Here is a 20,440-nt window from a genome sequence, read left to right on the forward strand (position 1 = left end):
TGTGTATCTAGCCGGTAGTGTGCTCTGGGAAAAGGAGAATGCCATTGCTGGTTTTCTTGGCCTTAACGGCGAAGTCCTCTGTCCAACGCTTAAGCTCAATTCGAAGCATTCGTATTGTATTCTGTTACTTTTTTCTTCCATTTTCTCTGCCTATTTTTGTCAAGATCAACATCTGATTCCTAGATTCATTTGCAGCAGACAAAGCAAAACATGGTAGTAGTGACAGAGTTGTCATTAAAAGCATAACGATGGCCGTGTATTGTATCAGGTTCGCGTGCGTATAGGTAATCATTTTTGGAGCCGCTGTTGTAATATATATTTTCCCCCCAGTGTTAATATTTCTGCCACGTGTGCCTCTGTTCCACCCTCAAATCGTTTGTAACAGAATGCGGTGTATGTTTGGCTGCAGCGGAAAAAAATTGTCCGCACACATATACGGCGAAAGGTGCATGCATGGGCGCTTCAAAATGTTTCTGCACCGTAACCTCATCCTGCTTGATTTTACATTCCCACTTAGGTACAGCGGCTCTGTGCAGTAATCCGTGAAGGCTGTTAAAGAGCTCACGCTACTGCTCGCGGTTCTCATGTTACTTGAGCTCTTCTATGTGCGTTCTTCAGGAGCATGGTTTGGGATGAACTACGTTGCATTCCTGCGAAGAAAAGTACCCCCCCCCTACGTAAGCACGCCCTCACACATCATAATCGTTATCCCCATGACATCAATGTCAGTAAGTGAGGATGACCTATCTACGCAATCCGCAAGGTATGAAGTGTAAGTGCGTGATCTCGCACCAAATTAGAGAGGTGGCTGGATGAGTAGCTTGCCCAGTAGTTTCAACTCTTCCTCAAGGTAGGCTGTGACCTGTTATCACCGAACGATGACTGATACTACGATTCTTCTATTTTACGGTGACAGTGTCCGTATCACTCACCCTCTCTAGAGGACCACGTCAAGAAGTGCGTAGTCTCAAACACACGCTCACGCACACTGTGTGTGTGCGTGTGTGTGTGCGTGTATGTGTGTGTATGCGCGCATGTGTGTGTGTGATACAGACAGACAGACATACAGTCAGACGAATGGACGGACGGATGGATGGATGGATGGATGGATGGATGGATGGATGGATGGATGGATGGATGGATGGATGGATGGATGGACCAACGTGTAGGACCAACGAATGGGCGGACGGACGGACGGACGGAGGGATGGATGGATGTATGGAGACCGCATTTATCCCATTGTGGAGTGTTACCCATTTCTTCGAAAGGAGACTTGATCTTTGATTACTTTCCATTTCTTTTTTCGGCAATTTCTTTCCAAAAGCACCAGTGCTTCAACAAATCCTAGCTGTTCTAATCAATGATCCCCCCCGTCAAATCCTTTTCATGCGCGGCCAGGAGTTGTAACCCTCCTTCCAGGTCACGTGTGCCAAAGGTTTCTTTCATCGTGGTACGTTTAAGCAGAACGGTCGCTCGTGTGCGTGTATTGGGTTTGACAGGAAAACTTTGTGTTTTTTTTTCTGTCACAGCTCAAGGTCCGGCCAAAGGCACCGTCGCAACACTGAAGTACGGCGTAGGTGGCATACCGCTCAACCGTTTCTTGTACGTTGACCAAAATGCGGAAGCTGCCGAACCTAACCTCGTGCAAGCCGAGAAGTCGCCTCAGTTTTCCCGCTACGTCGAGGCAGGTTCGTTCCGGCTGACCGCCCACATCGACGAGTCGTCCATACCACCGGGCTCCATACACGACCTTCGAGTTGAGGACGCCTTCATCAGCGTTGGCGCCACGCGCTTCGTTGTGCTGGTGTGGACCTGCCCGGGAGCCCACATGACGTCGGGCAATGGTGAGCTGAGGATGCCGACCAGAGTCGTATCCTCGTGGGTCGTAGCCTCGTGGCACGCCCTTCTGGCGTTGTGAATACACCAAAATTGGGGAATGGCTGCACAGAAATGAGGCAAGTGAGAGAACTGAAGTTATTAGTTAAAATTGTTTGTTGAGAAAAACTTAATGATTCATGTATTGATTGAAGTTTTTATAGCTCGAAAGGGATCGAAAGCAGGGGCGAGCTTATCTTGTTAAAGTTAAAATCGCCGAAATATTTGTGTTTTATTCAGTGAGGGCATGTGTAAAGCATGTATAGAAGAAGCGGTGATCGTCAGGGGTTGAGAGGAACCGGTAATATTCGCTGTACCGTTAAGATAGGGCTCATTGGTGTAGGATCATTATACTCTTCCCGGTGGTAAGGTAAGGAGCCGTACCAACGACACATCCCACTAAAGGCTTGCATTCTATTACTTTATTTCATGAAAATTCAGCGTCCTGGATCGAAGTGAGGGTGACCACCCGCATTGGAGACCTCGTCAAGGATTTCAGGCTCGGAATGGTGATCTCTGTGAACAGCACCGAGCACGGAAACATCTCCGCGGGTCCCGTGGGTTCCAGGCAGCGAGTGCGACTAACCTTACCGGACGCCTTGGTTTTAAGCGCGCGCAAGGACTCGCGCACTGACTTCTACTTCGTGGCCGTAGTTTACAACAGGAACGGACAGCAGTCGGCAGCCTCCAACATAATCAGGGTCACGTTCGAGCGACCCCCAACGTATGTTAATGCGCCGGGGAAAAGAGTATGGTTGGTGGCCATATTGAGCTTCTCGGCCGTAGTGGTCGTTGTGGGCGCACTCATTTGGGTGAATCTGAGAAAAATTGGTGAACACGTTGTCACATGCTGCTAAAGAGACAAACATGTTTGGCGCGGCAAGCACATATACGACTGTTATGTTCCCACGGTGTTCTGTTTACATGTACTACTGTCATTCCAGGTTCAACTGGCCTCTCCCTGCAAGATTCACTTGCGTATAGTGGTTTGCATTTGTTCAGAGTATGTAGCGTGGATCACAAAAACCCTGCAGACAGTACCGCATGGCCGTTTTCTGGCCACACGGCATGTTGCGCACTTATATATTGCGGTGTTCTTGTTCAGATTGATCGCGTCACTATCATACTCCCCATTATTTTGAACATCCTCCACATATCTAGACTATAACCCCTGTGTGCTAGATTGTGTACTATGTGGAAGTTTGTTGTCCATTGCAACCTGTTTCGTGTTTCTTGTGCCTTTTTCCGTTTTGTACACCATTGATCACATAATTTCTCTTCAGGTTGAACTTCTTGTAAATGTCTCAGGGTCGCTTGCTGACTATTCTCGCAATGAAGTGGTCCATGATTATCACTAGCGAAGGTGCATCGCTGCATCGTAGCGTGTTACAGCAGCGGTGCATCCTTGCATCGTAGCGTGGCACATCGTTATCCCTAGTGCATCGTAATCTATAGCAAGCTGTCAGTTGCTTTGCATAAAGTTTTTTGAGCCTTCAATACGGAAATCTTCGTGATTTTTGGTATGTTATTTCAAACCGTACTTGAAGGCCATATTGTGTGGCGTCTAGGAGGACTTGGAGGCGGAATGTTGATGCCGGATGAAAATAATTTGAGAGAGATATAAGGCAGGGAGTTAGATGGGGTGGAAGAGGTCGTGAGCTCTTGAAAATTCTAGGAGCTTGGATATAACAACGAGGAACTATAGCGGAGATCTTCACGGAGGAAGAGATTGTCTATGGACCACTCACGAAGAAACAGAACAACGCTGGTTGAGAGAGTGCGTAGTGCACACACTAGTTCGGAACTGGGGATCGTTTTGTGCAGTATATGAAAATGGCAGCTATGTCTGTAGGAACGAGCACGTGTGTGCGTTGATACCAAGTGCACGTATGTTACCGGGAACGTAACCTAATGTTACAAAAATATGTCGCGTTACCGATTAACTCGTAAAACCCTTTGAAACACTCAGTAGCCCCTCCTAGCCATTATGGCAGTGTAAAAGCATTAGTGGGTTGACAATTGCACTAAGCTGGTATAGTGGAGCGGATGGTTATAAACCAACATGGTAATTTAGAAAATTTCGAATTTCAAACTTTGGGTATCACGTCCGAAGTTACACCTGAACCCTGACACCGATGTAAAGGGCTATGGATTAATTTGGACAGTTCCGGTACGTTTAATTGTTGCTAATCTCTGCACGCAGGTGTTGGTAGTGAAAAACATTTATCGGGGCCTTAATAAGAAGAAATGGCAAGAGACGTTGTTGCGTCTTAAATGGCGACCGTGGTCAAGAATCAACATGCGGCTTGGGAATCGGTTGCACAACGCATTCCACAACAAGCCATGGCTTCGGGGAGACGCAATTTCTAAGTTCGTGTTAGTACTTGATGAAGAGTTTTATCAGGAAGGAGCTAGATGCAAGAGCAGCTAGAAACTTGTCTAGCCTGTAAATCCTCCTCAGCGCAAGGATGCCCGAGGGAGGAATGCCGAAAAAGCAAGGGTTCGCCTCTGTAGTTAGACAATGCTCTGCGGAAGATTCGTTGCAATCTACCAAAGATTCGTTGCTATCTTCAGCGAAATCTTCCGTTCAGCGGAACTCCATGTTGCATGATGAATGGATTCGTCCTGCACCTTACATTTCGCCACAAGAGCGAACCCATATAAGGTGGGATTATTTCATCCTAACTTGGTCATGCATTGCACATTTGTTTTCTTATAAACGTGAAAGGACTGAAACCGCACCCAGTTCACCACAAGCGTAATAGACCCTCTTCACATAGGGCATAATTTTAATAATGTGGAGTTACTGCCCCATTGCGCTTGAACTTTATTTACAACATGTCTAGTCAAGTGTGTTGTACTTTTTTACTACCGAGTGCACCTGTAGTCACTACTTTATTCCTGTGGCCCATAGCCTTTACTCTGTATCACAAGTGTATCATACACTGAGGGCAAAATAAGTGAAAATAAACTGACACTTCGAATCAGCTGCGGCCTCTTTCAGCGATCTCTGGTCTCGCTGCGGGAAAAGACTGAACTGAAGCCACGCCTGTGCTTCTTGTGCCCCTTCGCTTGCGTGCTGCTGTGCTCCTGCGCTCCTCAGGCGGCACCGCAGGTTAAGAGGCATTGGCTTGTGCTGCTGAGCCCAAGGACTTGGGTTCCATTCCCGGACGCAGAGGCTGCTTATCTGGTGGAGGCGAAAAGCGAAAAGTCCAGTGTGATCAAGATTTCGGCGCACGTTAAAGATCCCCAGGTGAGCAAAATAAACCCGCAGCCCGCAACAGCGGCACGCCTCAGCCTGGGAATCTTAGGCGCGTACATCAATCGCGTACATCAATCGCACAATCAATCGCGAAGCCTTGGGTAGTACATGCCTATGCGTTTCCCATGCGTTTGCATCGCTGACCAACGCTCATCAGCGCGGTGTTTGTGATAGTTTTACGGCATGGGCTCCAGACCACCACTGCAGGGGGAAATATATTCTTAGGAACTCCATTTGACAGAAAATTGAAAAATATATATTTGACGCACGGATAAAGCGTCGAGGAAAAACTCCCACCTCCCCTCGCGGGAACCCCTGTGTAGATGCGACGCATAGGGGGTTCACGTTGCAGCGTTGGACAGCGGAGGAACGGCGCTGGAACGATGGAGCGGAGCGGCGCTGGCACCGCGTTTTATAGCGCGCATAACGTGGAGGGGACGCGCCGGTGCCAGTGCGTCTGCCGCGGCTATGACGCAACACAATCCAACAGAATCCACTTTAATCCAATCCAATCCAAATCCAAGCCAAGCCAAGCCAATCCATTCGAATCCAATCCAATTCCCCTCGCGAGAGAGGGGCATCGGAGAGGAGAGGGGGTGAGCGGCGGAGAGCGCAGCTCGCGCGGCGAGGAGAATGGGGGAGGGGCGGACGCCGACGTCGACGACGCCGGATGCACGGACAAGGCGAGTGAACGAGATGCAGTCACATCTAAAACGCCGAGGCAGTGACAGATGTATACCATCCTTATGCCCACAGATGTGAACGATACCCCACAGCGCCATGACGAAAGACCAGCGAAGACGACGACGACGACGAACCAGGGGCTGGCGTGCCTTCCGCTAGCACGGATTCTTGGGCAAGTTGGTGTGGCGATCTTGATGAATTCACAGCGCAAAAAGGACGAGGACAGAGAGAGAACACACAACACAGCGCTAACTTCCAACTAATTTTATTTCACACAAACGTACAAATATGTATCCCCAGCCTACCCGCAATCCCGCCTTCCGCTGGCTATCTGCTTGCCGCCATGCAAATAATGTGAATGGATTGTTCGCCTTCTTCATGGTTCATGTCACCTGCTCTGCCACAATGTAACAATAGGATCGAAGCAGAACGCTTCTCCCTTAATCTGATAGGCTTTACGACATGCTTTCAACTACTAACCACACTTAGGGAAAAAACAAGTGCACTAAGCGATTATTGTACAATTCGTTGTATTGAGGGCGTCGGCAAGGCATAATGAAATATTTGTGATTTCACTCGCTTTCATTCGTTAGCAGCAGTTTAAACGTGCAACGTGATGCAGCCGTAGCCTGCGTTTGAGTTCACTATGGCTCAGTGGTGAGCAACGGGGAGCGATGGCTGCCTATAAGCGAGGTGAAGCATTAGCAGACACAGGGCGTACAATCGCAGGTACATGACAGTCAGTGCCGGTTTCACGTCCTTATATTTTTTTTTCACATCTCATATTAAGCTTTCTTGTGCCTCTTAGCTTCTGTTCCCTTGTACCAGTTCGTCCTTTTTTGTCTACTTGTCCAAGTAGATTTTATTTCGCTGTTACCAGAAACAAAATAAAACATTACCAACAGATTCAACAACCACCCTTTAGGACTTAAATTTAAAGAAAATATCTTCCCGCACATTAGTACATAAAACAGCTATGATCTAGTGGCTTAATATTCTCGTAGATTTATATCAATTGGTACATACACACATGCCTAAAAATTTTAAAACTTCACCCTGCTTATTTTCCGGCCGGCTGACACATTCCGATACTTTGGATTAGAGCATCGCGGTTGATTTTTAAGATACTCTTACGATTTTCAGCGTCTCAAGTAACGTATCTTCGATTTATTTTTATTCATTAGGGCTGTACAGAGCGCTCAGAGTAACTGTGCCTCTTTTTTAACTTTTTTATCCACTGATGCCTTAAGTACACTGTGATTTGTAGCTGGTGTCCATCACTCTACAGCAGTGGTTCTCAAATTGGATACGTGGACCACAGGGGGTCCGTGAGAGCATTTGCAGGGTCCGCGAAGCCTCCTCCAAAACGTTTCCCCCGCCATTATCTCAGAACGTTTTTGGCAAAGCAAAAGGGTGAGTTCGTGCGTTACATGTACGATTAGTTGATCCGCGTGGCACTTATTTTAACATCTTCTCTTTGCACAACACGCCAGCTATGAGAAAAAAACCAGGCATAGAAAAGGCAGCATATAGGTTTTGAGAAGACTTTTAGATTCCAGAGGAAATGGTTTAACATTATGACGTGCGTTGACATAAATGCCATAAACAAAAGGCGCGCTTTGAATAAATGTGTGGGTCAAGAAGCTGCAAGTGAAAATTGTTCGATATTACGACACCGATCCACAAATATTACGGCAAGCTTTATCGGAGCCGGGCTAGAGCGGAGTTGCGCGAGCGCGCGTCTCCGCTCTGATAAAGCGCGGCGCACGTTTGACGTGTGACGTCAACACGGGGGCACGGCGTGGCGGAGCTGTGCAGCCGCCGATACCCCGAAGCGCGCGTTCAGAGGACTGAAGTACTCAGCCCATAGTTCTGCGGGCAATCGCATTTCCGCAAATCTAACTCTGGATATCGGTTTCACGGATGATCTTCTACAATTTTCGCATTACAGTCACATGCTTCCCTGCATTATGTATTAAGGTTATTAAGAAATACGAATGAATTGCTACCGTAAACAGCAATTGTAACTCGTGTTTTTGCGTCCGGCACGGCCCCTGATCACTTCAAGCAAGAAAATCAATTTTACCTCCGAAAGCCTATTTTTTTTGATAACTTAAAAGCTTCCCTGAAACAACCTTTATACGGTGCATACCCAGTTGCAACCATGCACCGGCTCTGTCTATGTAACGAAAGCTTTTCCTGCGGTAAAACGACGTGACAAATATCAGGAGAGTACTGGTTTGGGCAAGTTCGTACATAGCGGCGTATTGAAACGCAGCAAAGACGAGGACAGGAACACAGACGACGACACACACGGCGCTAACTTCCAACTCTAATGACACAAATAACCCAACCACCACATATATAGTGCTCATTATCAGCACACATCCCTCATTTGAACCAACCAGGGTGTAGTCAATATCACAACAACACAAATAAAATTGCGGGGAAGTTTAACATTGTCAAAGGACGATAAAAGTATACAGCGTAAGTACACCGATAAAAACCGATAAAAAAGAACGAAAGAACTTTACAAATGGGAAGTTGCCAAATTCACGGAAGGGCATCCAGAAGACGCATGCGCGAAAGAGAAACGATATGCACAAGAATGCACGGGTTTTACCTTAAAAATTCTTACTCTTTTGCCCCGAGAGCTACCGACGGCTTTCAAATGCAATTATCCCCCAAATCAGCGATGGTTTCCGCCTCCAAAATTTCACGTGTAAGGGGGTGTCGGTGCTTGGCCAAAACAACACACTTCTCAAAGAGGGGAGGGGAACAGCCACACTTTTTGCAGTGTATATCGAGAAAGCCTCCGTTCTTAGTACAAACATTGTAGCTGTGCTCCTTTAAGCGTTCGTTTAGGCACCTGCCCGATTCGCCCACGTACACCTTGCCGCAACGTAGCGGAATCTGCTGGTACACGACACGCTCAGTGCGCTTAGCGAATTTATTCCTGTGCTTTGTCTTGCATGAGGGCTTTGCCGAGCTATTAGGCTTTGTCAACCGGCTGAGCTTACCTAGCTTCTCGGGAGCAGAAAAAACTACGTTTATGTTGGAGCTAGCGGCTATCTTCTTGAGATCATGGGACAAGCGATGCAGGTACGGGATCACCGCCACCTTGCTTCTCTCCGTTGCGGTTGCGCATCATGACGTTCTTTCATGCGAGGCTTCCTGAGTATGCACTCAGCCACCAATACCATAACATGAGTGGGGTACCCTACTTCTGCTAGGCGGACCGTCTGCTCTGCGAAGCTTAGGCCCATTTCGTGCTCGCAAGACTTCTTCAAGGCGTTGGTAATGCACAGGTTGACGATACCTATTTACACAAGTTTCGAGTGGGCAGAGTGATAGGGAAGCAACGGCTTATTGGCTCTAGGTTGGTACCTCCAGCAAATGTGATTGTCGTGAAAGGAAAAACATAGGTCAAGGAAGCGGATTCAATTCTGGACAGGTAGCTCAAACGTAATTTCGAGGGGTGCTAGTCTTGTCTTAATCATAGCTAGAATTTTGTTGGCATCAGGTTGGAACTCACCAGCGGAGGACTCTAGGAGGAACAGGTAGTCATCGACGTATCGGAATACTTTTCTGATTTTCGTGCCTGCGAGGGAGTTTGCTATGCTGGTATCCATTTTAGCTAAGTACAAATCACTGAGGATGGGTGCTATGCATGAGCCAATGCAGATCCCAATGCAGGGGCCTGCCTGCCCGCAGGCAGGCCCCACTTACAAAGAAACGGGATCTGCATTGGCTCGTGCATAGCACCCATCCTCAGTGATTTGTACTAAGCTAAAATGGATGAGGCTAAAAAATGAGGCATGTTGGCTGATAATGAGCACTATATATGTGGTGGTTGGGTTATTTGTGTCTTTCCATCCACACGATTCGCGTTACTACGCCAATCAGGCGTGCTGGGCATGCGCAAAGCACTTTGGCTGTTGAGCGAAGGAATGCCGTGCGAGCAATAAAGAGGAGAGGAGGGTGCATCTGTCGTGCTGGCAGAAACTTTCGTGCGGAGTAATAATAAAGACGACTGCAACCAAACCACAGAACAATATACAGCTTTATCCTGTGGTCCAGACTGTCGAGTTTCTCACTAGCTTACCAAATGAGGAATCTGGCGCTAATGTCAATGTGATTCTGCAAAAGCGCTCCATGTCTCCATGGGCGCCGCCATACCGTTTAGTTCGGCCGGCAGTTCGGTGTGGCATGGGCGGCAAACACTTTGTGGCTAGGTAAATTGAGTTCTTGTCAAAAGAACTCCCGCCAAAAGTGCCCCCGTTAACAAATTTTACGTTCTATTAAATGCTGTGTTAGAGTGCTTAAGTTGAGAAATAAATTTGTGGGCTAGAAAGAAAAAAACGCAGGAGGCCTGAATTTTGCTCACGGCGCTATGTTAATCAGGCCGTCCCGAATAGTATATCTGGATTTATTTATTTATTTATTTATTTATTTATTTGACTACTCTAAAGGCCGCGAGAGTCGTTACATAGGAAGGGATACTATTCATACAAGGCATACGCCGATACGTGTAAAAAAAAAAAGACCGCACACAGCCGTCAGACACGACTGGGTGAAAGCTATTTTTTGGAAGAAAAAAAAGCAGAAAAAAAGAAATGACAGGGAGAAAGTACACGGCGCATTTCACCTTGGCAGTACATTAGTTTAATTCAAAGAAGCACACCTGGTAGTTGATTTTAACGTTACACGGGTAAAGAATATGCAACACAGGGCTCGCCCGAAGTATCAGTTGAAATTTTACATATCAAGAAATGTGCGCACGGCAAATTGGATTTCAGACTGGTCCTTTATCGCGACAACCTCGCAGGGTAGCGCGTTACTGTCGTTTACGGAAAATTAGGGTATAGGGTTTTCGGAGTTTATTTTTGAGCAAATTTGGCGGGCGTTTTTCGGAGTTTACATAATTTATTTTTGCAAATTCAGAGTTTTTCGGAGCGTCTTCTCGGAGTACACAGATTTCAGAGTTTTCTGAATTAGTGCGGTCGTAGAGTATTGATCTTTAAGAAATTCCATGTACAACAATAAAAGAAATCAAACAGCAGAGACATTTTTATTGCAGAGTAAATATTTGCAACATTCGTAGTGCCATCCATTTACAACTTGGTATAGTATATGCACGCATATTTTCTAATGTTAGTGTCTGCCACCGCAGCACGCTCATTCCGCCTGACCACGCGAAACATTGAGAATGCTCTTTCCACATTCGCACTAGATATGTGAAGACCCAGCAAATCCAAGGCGCAACGTAAAAGCGTGGGCCAATCTCGTGCATGCATCCACCAAAACTGTAGCGGCTCCACAATTTACTTCACAACGTAGGCCCGATATGCCAGGAACTCTCTTTCTAGCTGGGTAATATCACGCCCTCGCTGCACGACCAGTGTGAACAAGTGCTTGTAGATCTCGAACATGTGAGGTAGTTATGCCATCACGTTCGGGTTGACGATCTGCACCCACAATCGAATAAGATTGTGAATGTAGGCCACGTTTTGATAAGACCAGAATTGTAGGCCGACACGAGGATCAGCTAACAAGAGAAATCATCGAAGCCTACAAGATTTTTTCATTGAAAGACAAATGCGTTAGCACACCTTCCATAACACTGACAAAGAAAACTGAAATTCTTATCCAATCGCTAGTTTTTGACTTCCTAAAGTGCCTTTTTAACGCGGGAGTCTCAACTGTCATTCTCCACTTTTTAGTTTTTATTGTATTTGCTTGTGCTCCTCCGCTTTCCCTCTTTTCTTGCGTTCGCAGAGTACCGTCCCGTATAAAATCGGGCCTCGCAGTGAAAATAAACGAGTTGACAGTAGCGCCATGTCCCGTCCACTTTGCTCGTCCTTGTTCCTTTGCGCTTACTCAAACGTTCAATATTTAGCGAAATGAGGTCAGAAAAGGGCAAATGAAATTCTAGGAAAAGAACATATCCGGGAAAAAGACCCGAAGTGGAGTGGCAGGGAAGGTGAGAAGTGCTGGACCTTGGTTCGGCTATTGTTGTGGGGAGAGATCTTGTTTTTCATGACAAGGGCCCAAGCGACTCCCTTTGTGAAGCTTAACGTAAGTGGAAACATAAAAATAGAATAGGAAAAGAGTTTCCAGGATGCCAGGGAAAGATAAAGGGTAGTCTGTTTTTCACAGGCGGTGGTCCCTGAATTTTGAGTTTTTTGGATAAATCCGAATTCGCAACATTTTTACCGGCGAGTGTTTTTCGCATTTTACCGGATTTATCCGAAAACGTAGAACCCTACCGATAACACAGATGGGGAATTTTGGTACTTTTTTGGTCCTTGCGAATATGGGCGACACTTTACGTTCGTGGCCAGTGCGAGTGGACCCATAATGGGTTGGAAATAATCAGCAAACGAAATAGATGTGACACCGAAATGAATGGAGTGAAAAAGTTCAACCTGAAGAATTTAGGACGGGTGCTAAGGTCTGGAAGATTAAGAATCTATTATAATGCCGATACAGTTTGGCACGGCGAATACGAGCACGGAATGAAGCGGGCAACTTTATTTCGATGAGATTCGATACAGTCGGACAGAATAGCTGTGTGAGAGTTCGAAATAACTGAAGCATAATCGAGGGTTGCACGGATGGAGGAAATCTACGCGCCAAGTCAAGTGACGTGGTTAGCAAGATATCAACGGCGCTTTAGAAAGAAGTTTTTTCATTGCCTTGTTTGTTGCGTCTTTAATATGCAGCCAAATTACGAGTAAATATCACACCTAGATACCTAAAAGAATAGCTTCGTTCACTTATCGAACTGCATAAGGTGTATTATGTAAATGTAGTATTTAGCTTCGAAGAAAGGGTCACGACCTTTGTTTTCTCTTTTCCCCACGTGGCACCATTCCGTGAGGGTATTTAGATCGCTTTGCAAAATAGCTACGTTATCGGGGGTGGTGATCTGCCTATAAATTATACAGTCATGAGCAAACAGCCGTATCGTTGAAGTTATATTGTTCATAATGTCATTAATATAGGAAATAATGAAGGCCCTAACACTGATCCCTGGAGTTTCCCTCACCGAAGGCAACCGGAATTGGTGAGAATATTATTTATATTTGCGTTTTTAGACCGACCAGAAAAAAGCTTATTTATGAAGTGGGTAGTTTTCACGTATAGCTTTCGGCAGTTTATTTTTTGGAAAAGCCATTTGCGGATTGCGCGATGGAAGGCTTTGGAGAAATCGATAAATACTGCATCTGTATAAAGCAATTTGTGCAAAGAGCCATGTAAATCTCTGGTTAATTCAACCAATGAACTGAACTGAACGAATGCTTAACCCACGCTGAACTGAACCCATGCTGACTATCAAATAACACTTTATTTGTATTCAGATAACGCGTTAAGTGGGAATAAATTATATCTCCAAGGTGTTTACAACAAACTGATGTGAGTGAAATGGCGCGGTAAATTTTTAGACATGAGGGCTCACCATATTTACAATGGGTTTGACACTAACAGCCTCCCAATCGTCAGGGACGAACCTTGAATCAGGCGATTGCTGAAAAATTAAGAACAATAACAACAAGATGCGTGACTACATAATTTTAGCTGTTTTGAGATACAGCCGTCAAATCCAGGGCTGGAGCGAAGCTGAAGATTAGCAATGGCACAAGATACACCTACTTCAGTAACGATGGTGGGCTCGCTTGGGTAAGTTATCGTAGTAGGGGCGGCGGTTCAGTATTCGTCAAGTAGGGGTTCATCGGTCAAAACTTCACTGAAAACAATGCTTAAAACGGGAACACATACTATGGGGGTACAATGCAACCATTTGCGTCTTCTAGTGTTAATCCGTATCCTTATGGTTAATTACACGCCAAAGCTTTTTAGGATCAGATTAGAACGAATTCGGCCGCGTAATATTGAAATAACAATCCTTAGCATCCTTATTGACTTTTTTTTACTTTCGAGCTAATTCTCTTTACCTATTCCAGGTGCAGTCAGTGTTGCGTTGCGAAGCGTTTTTGTACGCTGTTTTCGTTTTATTTAGGCAATGTTTAACCTTTCGCGTGAACCAGGGAGCATTTGTTTTTATTGTGAAGGAAACCAAAGGAATGCACGTATTTTCGATTTTCTTCAGGAAGTCGCGGAACACTATCCTATTTTCATTAGCTGTGTGATTAGGTGTGCGCTATCAGTTGCGCGCGTTACCTGCACTGTATTTGCGAATTCTCGGCAGCTGTATAATTGGCGTAGTACGTGAATCAATTGTCCCTCGCAAGGTTACGCTACCTCGGGCAGTCTTCGCGGGGTGACCAGTTGTGACCTTGAGAGCTAGAGGTCAAACCACACCCCCTTCCGCCAGCGCCCGGACTGGAGCAGCGCCCGATGACGGGGAGAGGTAGGCGAGGAGGGAACGGAGAAGGGCCCGGGACCTGTGCCGCCACCTGGCGGAGGAAGGCGAGGACACCGCCGCCGTAGCGATAACTGCGCGCGATGAAGGAAAGTCACGTGGGCGCAGAGCCGTGTGCGATGGAATAGGACGAACATCCAACTGTGGTCGCTCGTACAGCGGCGACGCTTGAACAGCACCGTGAGGCGAAAGAGAGCGAACACGATACTCTTACGTACAGCTTCGCTACCTTCAAGTGTTTCGCGTTTGTGTGAGCTTCCTTCATTTTGTATGCTGGTTGTTTCCTCGGACTCACTTTAAGCAGCGTGAACCTCAATATAAGTTCATATGCAGAAGCGCGTTGTGGTCAAGGCTGTTTAAAAACCTAAATTCATCCGTACAGACCTCTGCGCTTATTTGCTTATTTTGTCCTTTTCCTTCCTGCTTCCCCCCCTCCCCCCCCCGTACCGCGCAATTTTTTTCTCGCACATCCAGGTTACGTGCTCTGAAACAGCTCACTGATATTCATTACGGCTTACGCCTTAAACGTCCCCGTACAAGGAAGGCTGGCGTCACCGGCGGCGTGACTGAACGATGGCGCTGCAAACTATGATAAAGTCAATTCATTGGAACTAGGAAAGCACAGCCATCAGCGGGCTGCGCGCGGGCAGCGTTGTGGTGTTGTTGACCATTTAGGCCCAGTTCTGTGTGCGCGTCCTCTGCGACGCGTAGAGATAGCCGCTCGCGCGTGTTGGAAGTTTCCTACAGCTGGCGAATTAGCCCTTCTTGGGATTTTATTCAAAAATTCCATGTAATTTACCAGCCAAATAAGAAGCAGGCTGCAAAACTGTTTTTTTTGTTCCCGTGAACAGTAAAGTCATCGGGAATTCATGCACCGTAGAGGTGCACACTTTTGGTTTCTCGAGCGCCAAAAATTGTTCGCACTGTTTGGGTGAACATCATGCTCATCGAAAGCTCGTTGTTTTTACCAAATGGTGCCAAGTACCACTACTTTTATCCGGACAGTTTTCAAAAATGCAATGGTGTGTAAGGCGCATTCAGCGAACATCAACGTTATGAGTATGTGCTTGTGGCGTCCACAGGATTTTTCCCGACTTTCCGGGTGCACATCAGGGAGCATTTTGTTTATCAGTATATGCCTTAGTGGCGTACACTGAATTTCTTTCCAGGGGCGCTATTCCAGAAGGCCCGAGATTACTCGCTCCCGAGGTTTCAGCTGCTCGAGTTATCAAAGTAGTGATAGTGGAGCATCCGGTGAACCTCGAGCCACACCGGCGCAATCGCGCGAAGCACGCTTGGCATTATCAGTGCGCCCAATTCAGGCCGCTCACGTTGATAAAGCACGTATTGTGCAAAAATCCGCGTACCGCGCCGTCCAGAATCGCGTTCCAGTATGCACTCCTTTGCGTTAAGTAGATAACCCCGCTAACTATTTTCATCTACGGCCGGGCCCCAGCCTTCTTTCAAAGCTCTGCCCTCTAAAAGCGACGCGGGCGGCTCCAATTTTTTGGAGTTCTATTGTTCCACTGAATTGTGTTTGCTACGCGGTTTGAGGGTGGATCCTGTGCAGCTCAGTGCAAGCCCAAACCAAGAGGGCAAAGGAGTTCACTGTAGCCAAACGAACGCGCCCTGCTACCGACCCTGCCAAACGTGACCGGCCTTGTGTACGTGCGGACGGCGGGTGTAGTATCAGAAATGACCCACATTTAGCGTGCCAGTTGCGGGTTTGAACATGGACGAGTACGTTTTAGCCGTTGAAGTCGTGTAATCTGTCGTCGATTGTGTTTTTATTGTGTATGAAGACGGCTGCCTTTGGATAACCTTGTTGTGTTGTCCGTACCTATCGTTCGGACAAGACTGAACTCTTCGTTTGGACCCAACAAACCTGCGTCTGTGGCAGCATTTGACTGACGGTGTCCTGGAGACATCGTTCGTTCTTTGTTTGCTGCTAAGCTTTGTTACTGGAGCATAAAATGCAAAATCCGCGGCTGTGACTCTACCCTACCAGCGAAGCGGACGCCATGGATGGGAGGGGGGGTTCGGTCGCTACGCCGCGCTCACGAATGTGTTGGGCGTGTTTGATTGACACGAGAACTAGGAGGAAATTCGGGTTTTAAACTTGTGTCTGCACAAGAATTTGAGAGATAATCGCTCTCAATTCGCCGAAATGTCGTAATTTATTTTGCAACATTATGTTTTGCTTCATCTGAGGCTGACAACTGACATTTAAAAATAGTTTCATTTATGCTACGCAGTAGAATGCGATCCTCTTCATCGGAGGTCGGAATCTCCATGGCGGGGAAGGATAGCCGCGCTTGCTACTGTAGGTTTTCACGTTTGTGAGGCTGCCGAACACGACGGTAGTCTCGCGGAGCAGTCACTGTGGCGCACCTTAGGTGCAAACGCATTTTATTTGTCGAGAGCTTCTCTTTTGGTATACTCACTGGGAGTCACCACTTTCATCCATGAGTTCACAGCAGCCGCCGAAACACTAGACAGCTAGTGGATGCTTGGGTTGCAGTGATGCTGGTTCTCGAGCCAGCTTGGCTGCAGGTAGCAGCTTAAGGTCGACACACACAGGTGGTTTAAAAACTGAGCCCATCCCGTGCCCATTACATTCGGGGCAAAAGGCTCATGATTACATTCCCATTTCATTCCCCCAAGCCTTGTTGCCATTACATTTTAAATGCAGAGCATTTCTTAGCCTCGCCTCTTCCTGCGTCGGACGGCATCCACAGCTCCGCGTCTGCAGCAGGTGCGCCTCTCCTCCTTCCCTCCTTTCTGTCAACAGCAGCTGGCGCGCGCATGCGTCGTAGTCAGCCCGTTCGCTCCGTCGCGGTCTCGGCGTAACAGGTGCGTGATAGCAGCGCGGTGGGGCCTGGAAGGGCGCGCGCTACTTGCGCATGCGCGCTCTCCCCCCCCCCCCCCCCCCCCCCGTACGGCTCTCCCTCTACTGCGCGGGCTGCAAATATAAAGCGGCTAGCGGTCGCTCGTGCTTCAGTCACTGAGTTGCTCCTTCCTTCCTTGGTTGACGCTCGCTCCACCCTAACGCGACTTTACTCTCCTCTCTCTACCCCAAACCAACACCAACGCAACTACAACCCAACTACCCACCCTAACGCGACTTTACGCGGCGTTAACGACCCCCAATGCTCTGCATTTACTCGTGTTCCCCTCGCGGGAAGGCGTGGGAATTTTTTATTTCATTCTCGGGTCGCCAAAAAGTGTAATGAATCCGGTGCCATTCCAATTCCAGAGTGGTAGCTTCACAACACACTCACGCACGCACACACACGCACGCACACACACCCGCTTCCACACGCGCGCAGACAGACACATACCCGTTCACACACACACACGCAGACGCATACACACCCACACGTACGCACACGCACTTATGCACCAAAGCCCGCACACCCACACCCACATGCACGCCCACACGCGCGCGCACACATACACCGCTTAATTTCGCTCGATGAGGCAGGTGATGCTCTCGCATTGAAAAGAAGATTGCTTAGTCTGTTGCACTGTTCATGCACCTGTAGTTCCAACGGCGTTGGATATTTAACGTGGGAGCATTAGCAGTGCTAGATGTCAAAAACTGATGATTATGGTGCTTAGAGGGCCGAAAATACACAGGTTATGAGGCGCGACGTAGTGGAGGGCACCGAAAAAATTCTTACCACCTGGGGATCTTTAACGTGCGCCGGAATCTCGAACACGTGGAGGTTCATTTTCGCTAGTCGGAAACTGTCCGATGAAGGCGTCAACCTCCATCTGTCAAGCGTGGTAGGTGGCGTTTAGGGGGATTTAATTCTTCCCACCTTCCCCCTGCTGGCAAACGGGCGAGAAGGAAAGAACGGCTATAATGACACACAGACTATAGTGAAACACTGGTGATAGCAACTTCCTAATGACACTTCAGTGGCAGGTGACAGTTATTGGGTTCTAGTAAAGGTAGTAGCTTAGTAAGTTCACAAACAGTGGTAGTTGTCGCACCGGCACTTCAAGGCTGCAGAACGGTAGCAGAAAGGGAGAGAAGGTATTGAAGAACGCTATCGGATTTCCTTCCCATCAAACCAGTTTATCGCTCTTTTTTCGTTAAAGTTTAGTTGCTTCCTTGCATAGTTACGTGTTTCTTAACAGCGGCGCCAAGAGACGACTGTGAGGTCGAAGAAGTGGTCGAGTGCGCGTGCTCTTTCATCATCGTCATTGAGAGCTCTTGCGCTCGCGCTTGGAACCCTGTGCTCGAGCTATCCCCAAAAGGCTCCGGCTGCTTCTACTGACCTGGTCCTCACCTTCAAGGACCCCGGCTCAGCAACTGCGTGTTTATAGCACGCGACAGTATTACCTCATATAAACACTCGTTTCGTAAACTCTTGGATGAATACAAAGTACGCATTAGGCAACTATTTACTAACTTCAGTGCAAGATCTCAATCTTGCGCTAGAAACAACATAACAGCGCAATATGTCCGTAAAGCAGGACATTTTATTGAATGTAGGTTGCCATCCTGGGGATCCCTCAGGCTTTTTTGGTGGAACTAAATTTTCTGACTGGATGAAAAAGAGAGTGCCGCAAAATTTGCAAATTCCAAGGATCCCAAAAATATCGAGGTTGGTCCGACCGGCTCGATATTTTGCCGTTCACTCTAACCATCCCCGTAACCGATTCGGAACGGTCCCTTCTATTCATTGCGGTTCGTGTTCAGTTACAAAATGGTGGAAAGAATACAGGTTCGCTTCGGTTCCGGTTGCGGGAAAAAATTCGGGCTCGGTTCCGGTTTTTGGTTCGGTTCCGGTTCGACACCATAGTTGTAGCACCTGATGTAATGAGAAAAAAAAACGCATGAAATCGATGAAGCAATGCGACTGCCAAACGATCTCAGCTGCCTCTCCCGGGGAGTACCCTGAAGATCGACCGAAGGTGATCTCCATCGAACACGTGACTGAAACGGGCCAATGAACGGCGCGGATTCGCACGGCGGCGGAGAGAAAAATGATGGCGGTACGTTCCAAGTTAAGGTGACTTGATAATATAGCGAAGAAGGAAGAGAACTCGGGATTAGCCGCGCCCCTGCAGTGGGGGAAAGCCCATTGCAGAGCCGCCACCCGAGCATAGCCTTCCACCCACTGCCATACTTTGCGGCACAGCAGTCACCAGGGAGCCATGGCGCTCTGCAGGGCCGCACCTTTGCACCATCGCTCTCCCTGCCGTGACCGGGGATGCTCATGCGCTCCTTGGCGCCCATGAGGGTAGTGGTGCACGCGATATCAGCAGACAGAACCTTAACTCATGCAGAAAGATAGTTAGAAAACATTTTGGAAGAACGACTGCAATGCTTTCGCCTTCCTACACGTAAGCAATTTTAGGTGTAACTGCCTAATTCTTCGTTTGTAAATAATTCAGAAGGCGTTTGTGGCATTTCTTATGCTCACAATGGCTGCTCGCCTCTGGAAGCCTACGAGGAGAGAGAGAAGGAACTTCATTGCATACGAACAAATGTAGGCGCTACAGTGGTATGCATCAGTCTACCGGGTCTGCGCGATGTTCAGTTAAGCCTTCGCGCGTGTTCCCAAACGGCCACCTGAGCATCCTTCAAGTTCACTTGCGATGGCCGGATGCGGTCAGAACTCTCATGATGACAGAACGAAAATACGTAATGGCGTATTGTGATAGAGGGGTTGGTGAAGGCGTTGAATCCCAATGACTAAGACCGTTGTTTACTTTTTTTAGACTAACCTTACAGGCTCCAGGTGGAACAAGGGGTAAGGGGACTATACAAAGAAGACAAACGGGACGTCATATAGCCAAAAGACGGGAAAGAAAATTGTAACGCCTCACATACTCGGACATGTGCATGACGGATGGGCAATCCCTGGGATAGAAGAGAAAGAGGAACGATCCTCAGGCGTGTGCGTTTGGAGCCCCGTTCGTTCCTGTGAAGCTCCTCCGTCCTGTCCAAGCAATAAACCTCCCTTTTACCGTAACAGACTTGGTGGAGGTGCGGGGTAAACCCAGCGGACAACGGCGTCACTGGATCTTCGCCGAAGCCGTCGCGTAGCTGGCCTCTCGCCCGTCCGAGAAGTCATGGCGCCCCCGGCTCAAGGCGGCTCTTCGGCGACACCGCCCGGCGGCTGGCAGCTGCAACGAGAACCACGGAAGTTTGAAGGCAAAGCGGAAGAAGACGTCGATGACTGGCTCACCCATTACGAACGAGTGAGCAAGTACAA

At 47.7% G+C, this 20,440-nt stretch overlaps 1 protein-coding gene across 1 annotated transcript in view; it reads left to right on the forward strand.

Moving 5' to 3' along the window:
* LOC144157907 (calcium-activated chloride channel regulator 1-like) overlaps positions 1-3,463 on the forward strand; it is a 46,843-nt gene extending 43,380 nt beyond the window's left edge. The window contains exons 12-13 of the mRNA XM_077688624.1: positions 1,530-1,844; positions 2,317-3,463. Of these exons, the coding sequence (XP_077544750.1) occupies positions 1,530-1,844; positions 2,317-2,732 (731 nt within the window). The 3' untranslated portion in view covers positions 2,733-3,463. The remainder of the gene's footprint in view (positions 1-1,529; positions 1,845-2,316) is intronic.
* Positions 3,464-20,440: the final 16,977 nt, after the last annotated feature.

This window comes from Haemaphysalis longicornis, unplaced genomic scaffold (genome assembly GCF_048455015.1).
Source record: "Haemaphysalis longicornis isolate Haplotype H1 unplaced genomic scaffold, Haemaphysalis longicornis Haplotype H1 scaffold_10, whole genome shotgun sequence".
NCBI classification, from domain to species: domain Eukaryota; kingdom Metazoa; phylum Arthropoda; class Arachnida; order Ixodida; family Ixodidae; genus Haemaphysalis; species Haemaphysalis longicornis.